Source organism: Oncorhynchus masou, chromosome 10, assembly GCF_036934945.1.
Source record: "Oncorhynchus masou masou isolate Uvic2021 chromosome 10, UVic_Omas_1.1, whole genome shotgun sequence".
Classification (NCBI taxonomy): domain Eukaryota; kingdom Metazoa; phylum Chordata; class Actinopteri; order Salmoniformes; family Salmonidae; genus Oncorhynchus; species Oncorhynchus masou.
In genome coordinates this window covers 3,758,798-3,772,291 of record NC_088221.1, presented here as the reverse complement: position 1 = coordinate 3,772,291, position 13,494 = coordinate 3,758,798, and the positions used below count along the sequence as shown (strand labels likewise).

Below are 13,494 nucleotides of genomic sequence, written 5' to 3'. Positions count from 1 at the left end.
CTCTATCCCTGTCTCTATCCCTGTCTCTATCCCCGTGTCTATCCCTGTGTCTATCCCCGTGTCTATCCCCGTGTCTATCCCTGTCTCTATCCCTGTCTCTATCCCAGTGCCTATCCCCGTGTCAATCCCTGTGTCTTCCACTCTATTTCTAACCTGTCTGAAAGGAACATGGCATTCCCCTATCTTTGGAAAAAAGAAGTGCGTTTGATTTGCTCAGGCACAGCATGTCCCAGATAGAGGGAGTTTGACACTTGCTACTGGTTGCGTACATTGGATTACATTTCAGCCAGGTTTGCTGTCAGAACTAAACGGTTGATGCCACAGGACTGCCAGTTCCTTAATCTAGTGTCAACTCCCTCTATATAGGGGAGATGCTGCTTCTTCTGAACATGCAATGTTCACTAGCTGCAGTTTATTGAATCCCAGCTAGAGTAACACGACCAGGGTGGGAGTAAGAGAGCATACCACTGCCAATATTGGAGACAATTTCCATCAAATCCTGCATCTATAACAGTACAGCTATTTGTTTAAATGATATTCAAAATGAGGTCAGAGAAAACAATTTGATGATAACATTCTGTCTCAGTGGAAACAATGGTCTGTTTGATGTGGAGGACATATTCTAGTGGCTACCTCCACACACACCACACACAAGCTCAGGGGCGTACCTCCACACACCTCTCCGTTGTCCTCGTCCAGACATTCGCTGTCGTCACACTCACAGAAACGTCCTGTTACCAGACTCTTGCCATCGGGGTTGTGACACATGCAGCTGCCGCAGTGACAGGAGCCTGTCAGAGACACAAACGTCTGTGTGTGTGTCTGTGGTGTGAGGGTGTGTGTGTGTCTCATCTGTCTGTCTGTCTTGATGTGATGCACATTAAGGGGTGAGGACACAGCTGGTTTGCAGATGTGCTTTGCGAGGGGTTGTGTGTCTCCACGTGTGTGTTGGGGCTCAGGCTGTGAAGCCTGTGCAGTGTTTGAGTGTGCATCTGCTTTAGGTCCGTAAGGCAGGGTGACAGCATGCTGTGAACGGATTTGCATTCACACATGCTGATTGGTCTTGCAATCAGGCCACACATATACTCACAAAAACACAGACACACAGACACACACACGGTCAGAGGCAAGATCGTTAGGGTTATCCACAGGTGGGTATGGTGAGTCTGAAGTAATAAGCTTGTGCCTTCAGATGCGCAAGCACGCCCATAGGGCTCTGCTCAAAAGTAGTGCACTATATAGCGAATAGGGTGCAATTAGGGACGAATCCACAGCTACTTTTCCTGTGTCTGTGTAATTTTAGTTGTGTACCTGTGCTCACATAAGAGAGAGAGAATAATAAAGACAACACAAGGATAATCAAGCATGTGTCATAACTTTGTTAGCAAGAAAGAGTGAGGTGAGATACCTGTGTCAATATGAAAGAGGTTGAGGAGCGACGGCATAGTACAGTATACCTGCGTTGGAGCACACTACTCCCTGTGGGTTTCTGCACAGCTCCTTGCTCTTCTTGTTGGTCAGGTTACAGTCTTCCTGGTACTGGCAGGCCTCCCCGAACCAGTCCTCATCACACTCACACTTCCCACAGTGACACACACCGTGGCCTACAGGGGAAGGGAGATGGCAGAGTCAGATCAGACGTTGTGAGAGGTGTAGACCTAAGTTATAGCGTTTAGAGACAATGGAGTATTTTGATCAGCTGATGTTGAAGGCACAGTACATAGTGTACACATTGAAGTTCTCACATGCAGACACACAATGCATTGCTAATACACAGGCACACAAGTGCACAGACACTCACCTGCACACACACAGCCTTGCATTAGCCAGTTAACTGAACGGGAGACACTTGGCATCCCCTCAGTTCTGCTAAGACGCTAAAGCTCTTCAGTCTAACCAGATGATGCAATAGTCCTCCATTCCAATCATCTTTATTTAACTAGGGATGTCAGTTAAGGACAAATTCTTATTTACAATGACAGCCAAGGAACAGTGAGTTAACTGCCTTGTTCAGGGGCAGAACGACAGATCTTTACCTTGCAAAAATCCCCAGCTCGGGGATTCGATCGAGCAACCTTTCAGTTACTGGCCCTAACCACTAGGCTACCTGTCACCCCTTACATTACACAAGAAATCCATGATGATTAGGATTTATACTATAAAGTATTTATTCCTATTGTAATATTATTCAAATATCACATCTTAAAACAAAGTGTTGAGAGAGAAGAGGGTTTAGGTAGAATAGAAAAGGGTCTAGGCCGTCTTGCTCTAAAGGCAGACCTACATTAGATTGCGTAACTGTTGTAATAAGGCCAGCAGGATAATAGGCTTAACTGCTTCTGACACCATTACACACATGATTGATAGACAAAAATAAGGATTTTAATTCTTCCTAATCAAAAAGGGTTCTGCTGCCTTAAGGTCGTCTCTCTCTCACATACTTTCTCCCTCTCATTGATCTCTGTTGCACCTACTACAATGTACACTTCTCTTTGAGTTTCAATCTCTCTCTCTCTCATTGCGTTTCTCTCTCACACTCTTTCCCTCTCTTTTCCCCATTCTCTCTCTCTCTCCCTGTTTCAGAGGATGAAACATGACGACTTTGAAAAGGGAAGAAAATACCCAGGTAGCACATAACGTTCTGAAAACCAAATGCTTCTTAAGAGTTTGGCGAGCTTGGTGAAATTGGTTGTCCTTTGGTTACTTTGTATACAACCTTGGTACAACTTTCTGGGAATGGTGCAGGATAGTTGACTTTGGAACATTCTACGCACATTTAAGGAACTTGACCAAATGTTTTATTTTCTTGGTATTTCATTACTTGAAGTTACCAGAATGTTTTCTAAAAGTTCAAACATAATTACATTTAATGTCAATTTTGGTGGTGTTGTCGTAGCAACATTCTCCAACTGGTTTGACTTTGGGAATGTTCTGAAATAGTTCAGAGAACGTTAAGAAACAACATTCTTCTGTAGGAATTTCAGTGCTTCAGCATAAAGTTTCCTACAGGTTCTCGTGGTTCTATTTAAAGTCATTTTCTCTAATTGTTTTCAGAGAACGTTAAGAAAGCTTTCCGTAAAAACTTTAGTAACATTCAGAGAACATTGTAGAAATGTTATTTATAAACATATACATTCCGTTCTCAGCATCAAGCAAACTCTCTATATCCTCTATCTCAGGGCTCTCCAACCCTGTTCTTGGAGAGCTACCATCTTGTAAGTTTTCACTCCAACCCCAGGTGTAACTAACCTGATTCAGCTTATCAACCAGCTAATAGTTCAAATCAGGTGGTCTAAATTAGGGTTGGAGTGAAAACCTACAGGACGGTAGGTCTCCAGCAACAGAGTTGGAGATCCCTGCTCTATTTTGTTAATTAAGTGTGTCAGGTGTATTGGCCACACCTGATTTTAATGAGTGCTTGTTTCCTTTGAACGGGGTCTATTTGAATAGACTAAAACAAACAGCTTTGTATGAGTAAAAAAAAAAATGGTATGCTAGCCTTAAAAATCTTATTGCAACATGTTCTCGGAACGTAATTTAAATACCTTCAAATAACCTCTAATTTCCGTTCTCAGAACATTAATAAAACCTCCAGGGAGCCATAGTAAAAAGGTCTCAGAACCCCCCTTTACCCTAAAAATATACATTCCCACAACCGGCAAAATTTCCACTTCAGTTCTCAGAACTTAAAAAAGAAAACACTCAGTTTTACCGGTCAGCTTCATTCCCAGAACCAATGGGAAACCAAAAAAATATGTTTCCATAACTTCCAAGGAGCTAAATGTGCTAGCTGAGTACATTATGTTAAAACACATTTTCCAATAAATGTGAAAGAAACCATATTTGTTGGGTGGTTTCACAGCCATATTTGTTCGAATCACTTGAATCTTCTTGTCACGAACCTCGACGAAGATGGTGCCTCTTCCTCTTCGGGCGGTCGTCGTCGACGGCCTATTAGCTGCCATCGATTCCCTTTCCGTTTGTTTTGGTTATTGGGTAATTGGGTACACCTGTTTTGTGTTAGGGTTTGTTTGTTGGCTATTTCAGGGCACTAGGCCCGCTGGGTATTTGTGCGGGCTTGTTTCTTGTTACGCTGTTTGGATGGTGTTATTTTGTTCGTGTCTTTATTCTCCGGACTATTTGTGTCCTGTTGTTTGGACTGATAACTTGTACACGCCCTGTGTGTTGGCGTGACAGTTTTTGTTGCGCCGGTGAATAAATTTGACAAACGACTGAACCCTGCTCTCTGCGCCTGATTCCACCCACCACTCCTAGTTTTTCGTAACACTTCTGTATAACACATTTCAGTGGTGAAGATTAGCGTTTTTTTAGTGTAATCAAGTCTGTTTTCCGTCTCAGAAATTGAGGGCCAAAAACACGTTTAGGTATTCAGAGGGTTTGTGAAACTGCTTTGTCTGTGTACCATTACTCATAATTCTAATAGCTGAAGTGTGCAATGTTGAACACAGGGGAATTCATACAATGAAAATGAGGTCTGTTGACAAGTTATTATAAATGTTGCTCTTGTCGCGTTTTGCTGGGGCCTTGCATGTCATACTCCATCATTCGTCTGCCTCGTCCGTCATGGAAATGTGATGTCCTCTTCAAGGGCTATCCATCAGGCCATAAAAATAGGCTGTGTCCTCATCACGCTACTCTCATTACTGATCTGTCCCACCAGACTGCAGAGGAGTTTTTATGCCGAAGGTTATTTCATATCATGTAGTATTGTTCTATCCAAAAAACTTATCTTAAAAATGCCATGCAAAAAGTGTAAATGTCCACAATCAAATGTCTCCATTCTATCCCCTTGTTGCTGTTGTTTAAGTACATAACTCAAGTGAAGGTTTCAAGCTCAAGTATTTACTGATTTGATGCTCATGTATTTTATTATATCCTTCTTAGAAGAAAGGGAAAATTGCAGGATTAATCTTTCATGCTAAATATTTTGCCAATGTAGCAATCAAAAACAACCCAAAAGTATGGAAGAATGTTTGTTATCTAGATGTAAAATAGATCTATATTATTATCATTACTATGAAGTACAACAATGGGGGCTAGCTGTGGACAGAATGTGTCCTGTGGGTAGATTCAGAGCAGCTGTATTCTCAACAACACTAGCTTCTCCGAGTGTTAAAGCTATCATCAAAGCTGACAGCACATCACAGACCAAACCCAACCCCAGAATATGGCGTCCATCTGAATAACCTTCAACTGAAAGACACATAGCCAAGCCCAGGCAGGCTGAGGGTTCCGCCATCACAGCTGTACATGTTACTATAGTATATTGAAGTGTTTGAACAACTTAATGACTATTCGCCCGCTCCCACATCTTCTTGTGCTCTTGCCAACTCCGTGAGACCCATATGTTGTTGGAGGACAGAGGAAACTTGAAGTGTCAAAACTCAAAACAGATGCAGGGTGAGGTCTTTGTGCATTTCATCAGTCTCTGTGTGGCACGTGCCTAGGAGATAGCAGGGCTTGCTGTCCCTCCTCAGTTTAAGACCTGTCTCCTTGGTAGCAAACTCCCTCAGCCACAGGGTGCCCAGATCCTTCTTTACTGATTGACAGACATATTTAGCCAATGACACGCTCTGACAAATAGACCCAGCCAATGATAATGAGGCAGACAGACAGATTCAGCCAATAAGGCCTTGGGAAAGACTTTATCAAGCCCAGCAGCTGTGCGAGTTAAAGATAGGTGATGCACCGTCACCGTCAGATAAACTGTTGATGGGGAGAGAAGCAATGACTCATTCAGGAGGCTAATTTGAGTGTTTTTATTCCAGTCACGTCTTTCCTGTCCGCTGATAAATGGGGGATATATCATTTAGATAGAGGTGAACAACAAAGTGGGCTTGTTGAAACACAGTTTAAGATAATAATGAAGCAATCTTGAGTGATATAACCTACCCTGGCTGTTCAGCTAAAAATGGACAAAGATGGTGATGTGTCATTCTTGTTATGAGCTACTCATTAGACTTTAACATGACACATCCAGCTGTATATGGAGTGGATTTCAACAATATATAAACACAGGGATATGTAACATTTAAAGTACTTGTGAAATTAGCTAAAAAGGGAGAACAGGACTGTCATTAAGAATCTAAAACTAGTTAGCTAGTTAAGTTAATACAACCTCCACAAGTCAGCCTTTCACTGTTAGTCTACACCTGTTGTTTACGAAGCATGTGGCAAATACAATTTGATTTAATTCAAGACTATTATACAAAAACGATGAGGACCCCAAGTTGAAAACCTGGTTCTGTAATGAGCTAATTAGGAAAAATGTTTGATTGTCTTCTGTGTTCATTTACTGCTTGGTTCCCTAGTTTTATAGTCTGATGGCATTTTTCCATTCACTGTCTCTATTAAACACAGAAACATTTTGGTAAGTAATTATTCCATCCTTGCTCTCTTTTCTTCTGTGATGTGGAGCATGAAATGGCTACACGTCAGGTCACGTCTTAAGCGAGAGAGGAAGGAGTCACATGTTACAAGTAGTTATTTATCCTTATAGAGCTGCAGAAGACTGAGAAAGAGACCAGAGTCATAGATAGATCACGAAATAGAGTGATAAGTAACAGTAAATTAGTCATTTTCATTCTATAAGTCCAAAACGCATTGTGATGTTTGTTTCTTCTTCATAGAAGCGATGGGCAATAACTGTCCACTGATTTTCCAGAATTCTGAACTGCTGGAAAGTATATAATGGAAGGATAACAGCCAGGTACAGTTAAAGAGATTATGCAGAGTAAAAAAAATAAAAAATTCAGCCAGTAATTCTGGCAGTAGTGCTAAAAAGCTAAAAGGATCCCCCAAAAATCGTGTCCACCACCACAGCACCACAGTATTATTCATGATCATTGCGCTGGCACATGGCTGCAGTGTTCCAAGCATGAAGCGGCCTAATGTAACTCCCTGAGGAACCTGAACACACATCAGAAAGCAGCTCTCAACCTCTCCTTCATAGCCGCACTGGACCCATTAGGTGAGTCATCATACAAGCACACAGTGCATCACATCTGTATTAGAGCACATCAAAATATACGCCATGAAGGAAAGAAATGGAGAATGAGGTACAGGGTAATGAGGTATAATAATAAGTACAGCAGAGTACTGTAGAATCCTTGCTGCAAATTCAGAGACCAGTAAATCCGTAGTTGACAAAGGGTGTTGTTCTATTGGTGGACGAAGGGACTGGACATTTTCAATAACTTCAACAATTGCAATGAGGACGAAAAAATGCCAGAGGAGAGCTTTCCCAGGGGGAAAACTGGTTGCAATCTCGGTCAGGTTGTATACTGGCTGAAAAAATATGTTTTTTTCCCTCAACAAATAAGAGAAGTCTTTATGTGGTTGTATTCTAACCAGACAACAACCAGAATATTACGTCTTTCCTGTGACGTCTGGGTTGTGGATCATAATGCCAAAATATCTTCTACAATAGTTTGCCTGAAGTTTGGAGGATATAAGATTCATGCTCAAGTGTGCCATGGAAACTCTCTCTTTCCTGCATTCGGGGAATGTAGGGAAACCTTTTTCTTACAGCACACTGACGTGTACTCAACTTGACGAAGATGATGCATCTGCCAGACACCCACAACAGTTGTGTCCAAAGGAGTCGGAACTACTCAGAGGCAGGCAGGGTGGATTTCAGATTAAGCCAAGCCCAGAATTACGTAAACTCCCCTGGGGTGGGATCGCCTTGTGCCGTGGCAGGGCTGACTGGAACAGAACAGTGAAGGAGACTCTGAAACCCCAAAGCCTTCAGTAGGGAGGGAGGGAGAGATAGATAGAGAGAGAGAGAGAGAGAGAGAGAGAGAGAGAGAGAGAGAGAGAGAGAGAGAGAGAGAGAGAGAGAGAGAGAGAGAGAGAGAGAGAGAGAGAGAGAGAGAGAGAGAGAGAACTGAACACACATCTAAAGACCTTTTTGACAGAGCACAGCTAGGGCAGTCAATCAGCAGAAAAGGGATTTTCTCTTGCCCATTTTCTTACTGTCCCCTTTCAACCAACCGCCCCTCACAGATAGAGGAGAGAGGAGGACACAGAGGGATGATAAAATCCACACAAATCATAAAGTTACAGATTCTTTCAGATTGGAGAGACATTTGGCTTTTTGCTGAAAGTCCTCTGAGGGAGGAGAAAAGGACAGTTGGCGTACCAAAAGAGTTGAGAGCATCTGACCCATGCAAAATGAGTTGCTCAAAGGCCCAATGAAGACGTTTTTATCTCAATATCATATCATTTCTGGGTAAAATGATTTTTTTAAATTTAAAACAGTCAAAAATAACAAAAAATAGCTTCTCTGCAAGAGCAATTTCTCAAGCAATAATTTTATTAGGACTGGGGAGGGGAAAACTGACAACTAGCTCTTATAGGCAGAGAGGTTTGGAACTCTCTTATTGGTGTATAAACGAATTCACCAGGCAGGCCAAAACTCCATTCCAGCAAAACAGGCTGAAATTTCAGGCGGTCTTTTCAAACAGCTCTTACACTAAAAGTCCATTATCCCAAATCTTTTTACATTTCACAGTATTATTCCAACCTCACAAGTGTGGAAATGTATATACAACACAAGCAATCACATTTTTGACTGCACTGGGCCTTTAATTCATCTTCAATGAATAAAGGAAATAAAAGTGTCATTATAACCCATTTGGCAATAAATCGTTACTTGCAAGACCGAATTACCATTATCATCTGCAAAGGTGAATACTTTTCTTCAGTACAGAAGACATGGCGTTCACTCACTGCATCCATTTATGCAGTATTGCAGAACACCTTGATCTGGATGGGAAGGTTAACCTACCTACAACAATTTGCAACGTTTTTAACATCTTTAAACAACATTCACTCGCTAGCCTCATCTTATGATTACTTCAAGAATGAGCTTTGCACATAATTCACATTTAGATCACCTTGAATAGGCTGCTGGTAACCTGTTGTGCCCCAGGTCTTACTTAGTGTGTCTGACAGTGGAAAAGATTAGGCATCAGAGAAAAGGGTAGAGAGAGAGAGAGAGAGAGAGAGAGAGAGAGAGAGAGAGAGAGAGAGAGACAGACAGACAGAGAGACAGAGAGAGACCAACCAAGACTTTACAAAATGGGACAAACACCAAATTGAGACTCTGCACGCAGAATTCTGCAAAAATATCCTCCGTGTACAACGTAGAACACCAAATAATGCATGCAGAGCAGAATTAGGCCGATACCCACTAATTATCAAAATCCAGAAAAGAGCTGTTAAATTCTATAACCACCTAAAAGGAAGCGATTCCCAAACCTTCCACAACAAAGCCATCACCTACAGAGAGATAGACCTGGAGAAGAGTCCCCTAAGCAAGCTGGTCCTGGGGCTCTGTTCACAAACACACCCTACAGAGCCCCATGACAGCAGCACAATTAGACCCAACCAAAGCATGAGAAAACAAAAAGATAATTACTTGACACATTGGAAAGAATTAACAAAAAAACAGAGCAAACTAGAATGCTATTTGGCCCTACACAGAGAGTACACAGTGGCAGAATACCTGACCACTGTGACTGACCCAAAATTAAGGAAAGCTTTGACTATGTACAGACTCAGCGAGCATAGCCTTGCTATTGAGAAAGGCCGCCGTAGGCAGACATGGCTCTCAAGAGAAGACAGGCTATGTGCTCACTGCCCACAAAATGAGGTGGAAACTGAGCTGCACTTCCTAACCTCCTGCCCAATGTATGACCATATTAGAGAGACATATTTCCCTCAGATTACACAGATCCACAAAGAATTCGAAAACAAATCCAATTTTGAAAAACTCCCATATCTACTGGGTGAAATTCCACAGTGTGCCATCAGAGCAGCAAGATTTGTGAACTGTTGCCACGAGAAAAGGGCAACCAGTGAGGAACAAACACCATTGTAAATACAACCCATATCTATGCTTATTTATTTTATTTTATTATTTTATTTTGTCCTTTACCATTTGTACCTTGTAAAAACACTGTATATATATATAATATGACATTTGTAATGTCTTTATTGTTTTGAAACTTCTGTATGTGTGATGTCTACTGTTAATTTTTATTGTTTACCTTACTTGCTTTGGCAATGTTAACACATGTTTCCCATGCCAATAAAGCCCCTTGAATTGAATTGAATTGAGAGAGAGGAACCATTTATTTCACATGGCTCATTAAAAAACAGAATAATCCTATAAAAAAAATGAAACACTGTGAAATGGATGGAAACATTGCCACGTCGAGTCGCCATGAGTCTCAGAGGACCACGTTCAGAACAAAAACACATTATAACAAAGGAATAAAATGTTTTAATTGTGCACCAATTAAAGGTTACTACACCAGCAATGGGGAAAGTTCAACCAAGTTGTGGCTGTTTACATACAATACATCACTAAATATGACTTTATTCCTGGGATCCTCTCCTATTTTACTGTTGTTTTACTTTCCTGATTATATTAAGCCAATAGACAGAAATATACAAGGTTGATCAGGGACAAACCAAGACAAAAACAAAACAGATAACAGGTAACAGTTAAGTCATGCACAGGATTGCAGTACCATATTTCCCCCCAGTAATGGACATTTATAGGGAATGTTTAGGACTCACATGATTCTGGGAGCGCTCGGCAGAGTGCCCCTTTTTGCATACAGAATTATGTTGCCGGGGGTTTTCAGGGAAAATTAGGAATCTGCAACCTCTGAGTGAACTCTGTTACCTCTTTGTAATGTTGATATTAAATTAGACTACCGTCATACTATTCAAAAGCATGCCATGCCTTACTGTTATCAACAAAAACTATTCACATTGTGTTTTCTATCTGCACAACAGATGGACAGAAGAAACAAGGACTTCATGCGAATCAAACCTCCAGGCGGATTGAGATCGCAAACCGGATACAATAGTATATTGTCTCTCAAACTTTTAAGAAATGTCACATGATCAGACATTTTGCAGTGACAAACAGCTAATTCAACATGCAAAACATACATGTATATTGCTGCTGAACATCTCTTGCAAATTTAAGCCAGTTCATTCTCAGATAACTTCAACAGCGAGTCGCTACAGTCGCTACTTGTTGCTTCGGCTAGCGGTACATCGAGGTCATGTGTCACTGATGAATAGCATCCAAAGGAAAAGCTCAAGTTCAATGTCAGCCCAGCTAATATGTTTGGAGGAGGAAAACCCATAGTTTAGCCCTAAGGAGGAAAATCCATAGAATCCGATCTGGGGGCCGTTGGGAGAGGCAGAGATAAGTGAGTCACAGGAAGAGCATGGATGCTGGGCACAATACAGCGGAGAGAGAACTTGGCAAATGTGAGAGAGAGAAATGCTCCATTTGGTCGTCTTCTTACTGTTTTGAATAACATTGACATGTGAGGAGTGTGGTTATAGGCAGTTACACACACGTGGATGAATATGCAAGTGTGTGTGTGTGAAAGTCTAACTGCAGACATTGGCCCATTTTGCAGTGTGTATGGGTGAGTGAAACCCCATTAACAGGCTGAGGCAGAACCTTCACTCTCCGGACCCGTGAACCATAATGAGCTCCTTACCAACTCCCAACCTGTCTGCCCAAATAAATCACTCTCTCCCTCACACACAGGCAAGCATGCAGGTGCACAGCAGTGGCGGTCGGTGCCATTTAAGATTAGGGAGGACACGTTTTTGTTTTTAGGAGCATGACCTTATTTTTATTTTCCATTTAGTTTTGTTTGCTTCCATTTAAGAAATGTTTTTCAACAGAATCAGCAGAATCAATAAGCCGCTGATCACCCGCGCACAGTTCACTTTTATAGCAGCCACATACAAACAGCCTGATCACTTTGCTCGTTGTATAATTCCTGCTCACATTACACACCCTCCTCCTTTCACATTTTCCCTTCACTTGTGGACTTCATTGCACAGCACAACACAACAAAACCGCTAATCGATACACACAAACTACATCGTTGTCACCATATTAGCTAACATCTTAGTCAACATATCTACATATCTACTAGAACTAAAGAGTTAGTAAACCCACAGCAATCATGCAGTACAGTGTACAGCAAGCGGTTTATCAGTTACAATAAAAGTTTACCATAAGTTCCAGTGTTGGATAGCCTTACCCAGCTAGCTAGCATAGAATCCCTCTCTGTTTAAGCTGGGTGTTTGAGTAGGCTAAACTAGCTAGCTGCATCCGCTAGCTAAGTAAGTGAAAGTGAAAAAAAAGTCTCTCACTCTCATTTTTAATCAATGTATATGTTCAAAACTGTTTAACAATTCTCTCTCTTTAAGTCAGCTACTCACCACATTTCATGCACTGCAGTGCTAGCTAAACGTAGCTTGTGCTTTCAATATAAGATTAATTCTCTGATCCTTTGATTTGCTGGACAACATGTCAGTTCATGCTGCAAGAGCTTAGATAGGTTGGAGGATGTCATAATTACTGTGTAAGTCTGTGGAAGGGGGTGAGAACCATGAGCATTCTAGGTTTTGTATTGAAATCAATGTACCCATAGCTGTCCTCTGGCTACACCATAGCATTACCCAAGAGAGTGTTGTTGAGGCTACTGTAGACCTTAATTGCAAAGCAGTGTGTTTTAATCAATTATTTGGTGACGTGAAGTTCACAAGAGGTTGGTGACACCTTGATAGGGAAGGACGGGCTCGTGGTAATGGCTGGAGTGGAATAAGTGAAATGGTATCAAATACATCAAACGTGTTTGATGCCATTCCATTAGCTCGGTTCCAGCCATTATTATGAGCCGTCCTCCCCTCGGCAGCCTCCACTGAATATATTTACTATAGTTTTATTTAAAAAGCATACTTTTTTGAAGGTTTACTATTTAGATTTTTTTTTTTTATTCACTGAAGAGGATGGTCCTCCCCTTCCTCCTCCTCTGAGCCTCCATTGGTGCACACGTACACACACACTAACACACACTCTCCTGAAGGAGCTCAATTGCACACCCACATGTATGTACACACACACACACACACACACACACACACACATGCCTTTAGGCCTGTTCAAGATTGTAGATCTTCACCAAAAAATATATTTCTGACTTTCAAGTTCATGAAATTGGATAGTAAAGTAGCTGTTACGATGGAATTCATCAGTGTGAATGCTTTGATTTAGTTCCACTGGTTTCAAAGAAGAAAGACTGCAGCATGTTTCAGGATCATTTGTATCAGGTGTTCAGGATATGGAATGTTTGGCGACTGCACAGCAGTTAAATGTTCAGATGCTTGTAGTGCCTGTAGAAATGTTAATAAACAATGCATAAAGTTCTTCCCTTCCACTTAATAAGAGGAAACAGGAATAAATATGAACCCCAATACAGCTAAAACAAAATCACATTTGATTGACAGTAGCTTAACATCATTTTTTTTAAATGTACAATACAGAATCTCGAACTTGAGATGTTTTATTTTTCCAAATCCATTTATTTCATTACGCCCAGAGCCATAATCCCTGTAGTCCCTGACTGGATGTCAGCACTC

The 13,494-nt window shown here is 41.4% G+C and overlaps 1 protein-coding gene across 2 annotated transcripts in view; it reads right to left on the bottom strand.

Annotated features, from left to right (window-relative positions):
- Window positions 1–13,494, bottom strand: part of itgbl1 (integrin, beta-like 1) — a 140,180-nt gene that overhangs the window by 115,957 nt on the left and 10,729 nt on the right. For both annotated transcript variants that reach the window (XM_064975664.1, XM_064975663.1), the window contains exons 3-4: window positions 1,458–1,604; window positions 669–791 (exon numbers count right to left, since the gene is read on the bottom strand). In XM_064975664.1, the coding sequence (XP_064831736.1) occupies window positions 669–791; window positions 1,458–1,604 (270 nt within the window). The remainder of the gene's footprint in view (window positions 1–668; window positions 792–1,457; window positions 1,605–13,494) is intronic.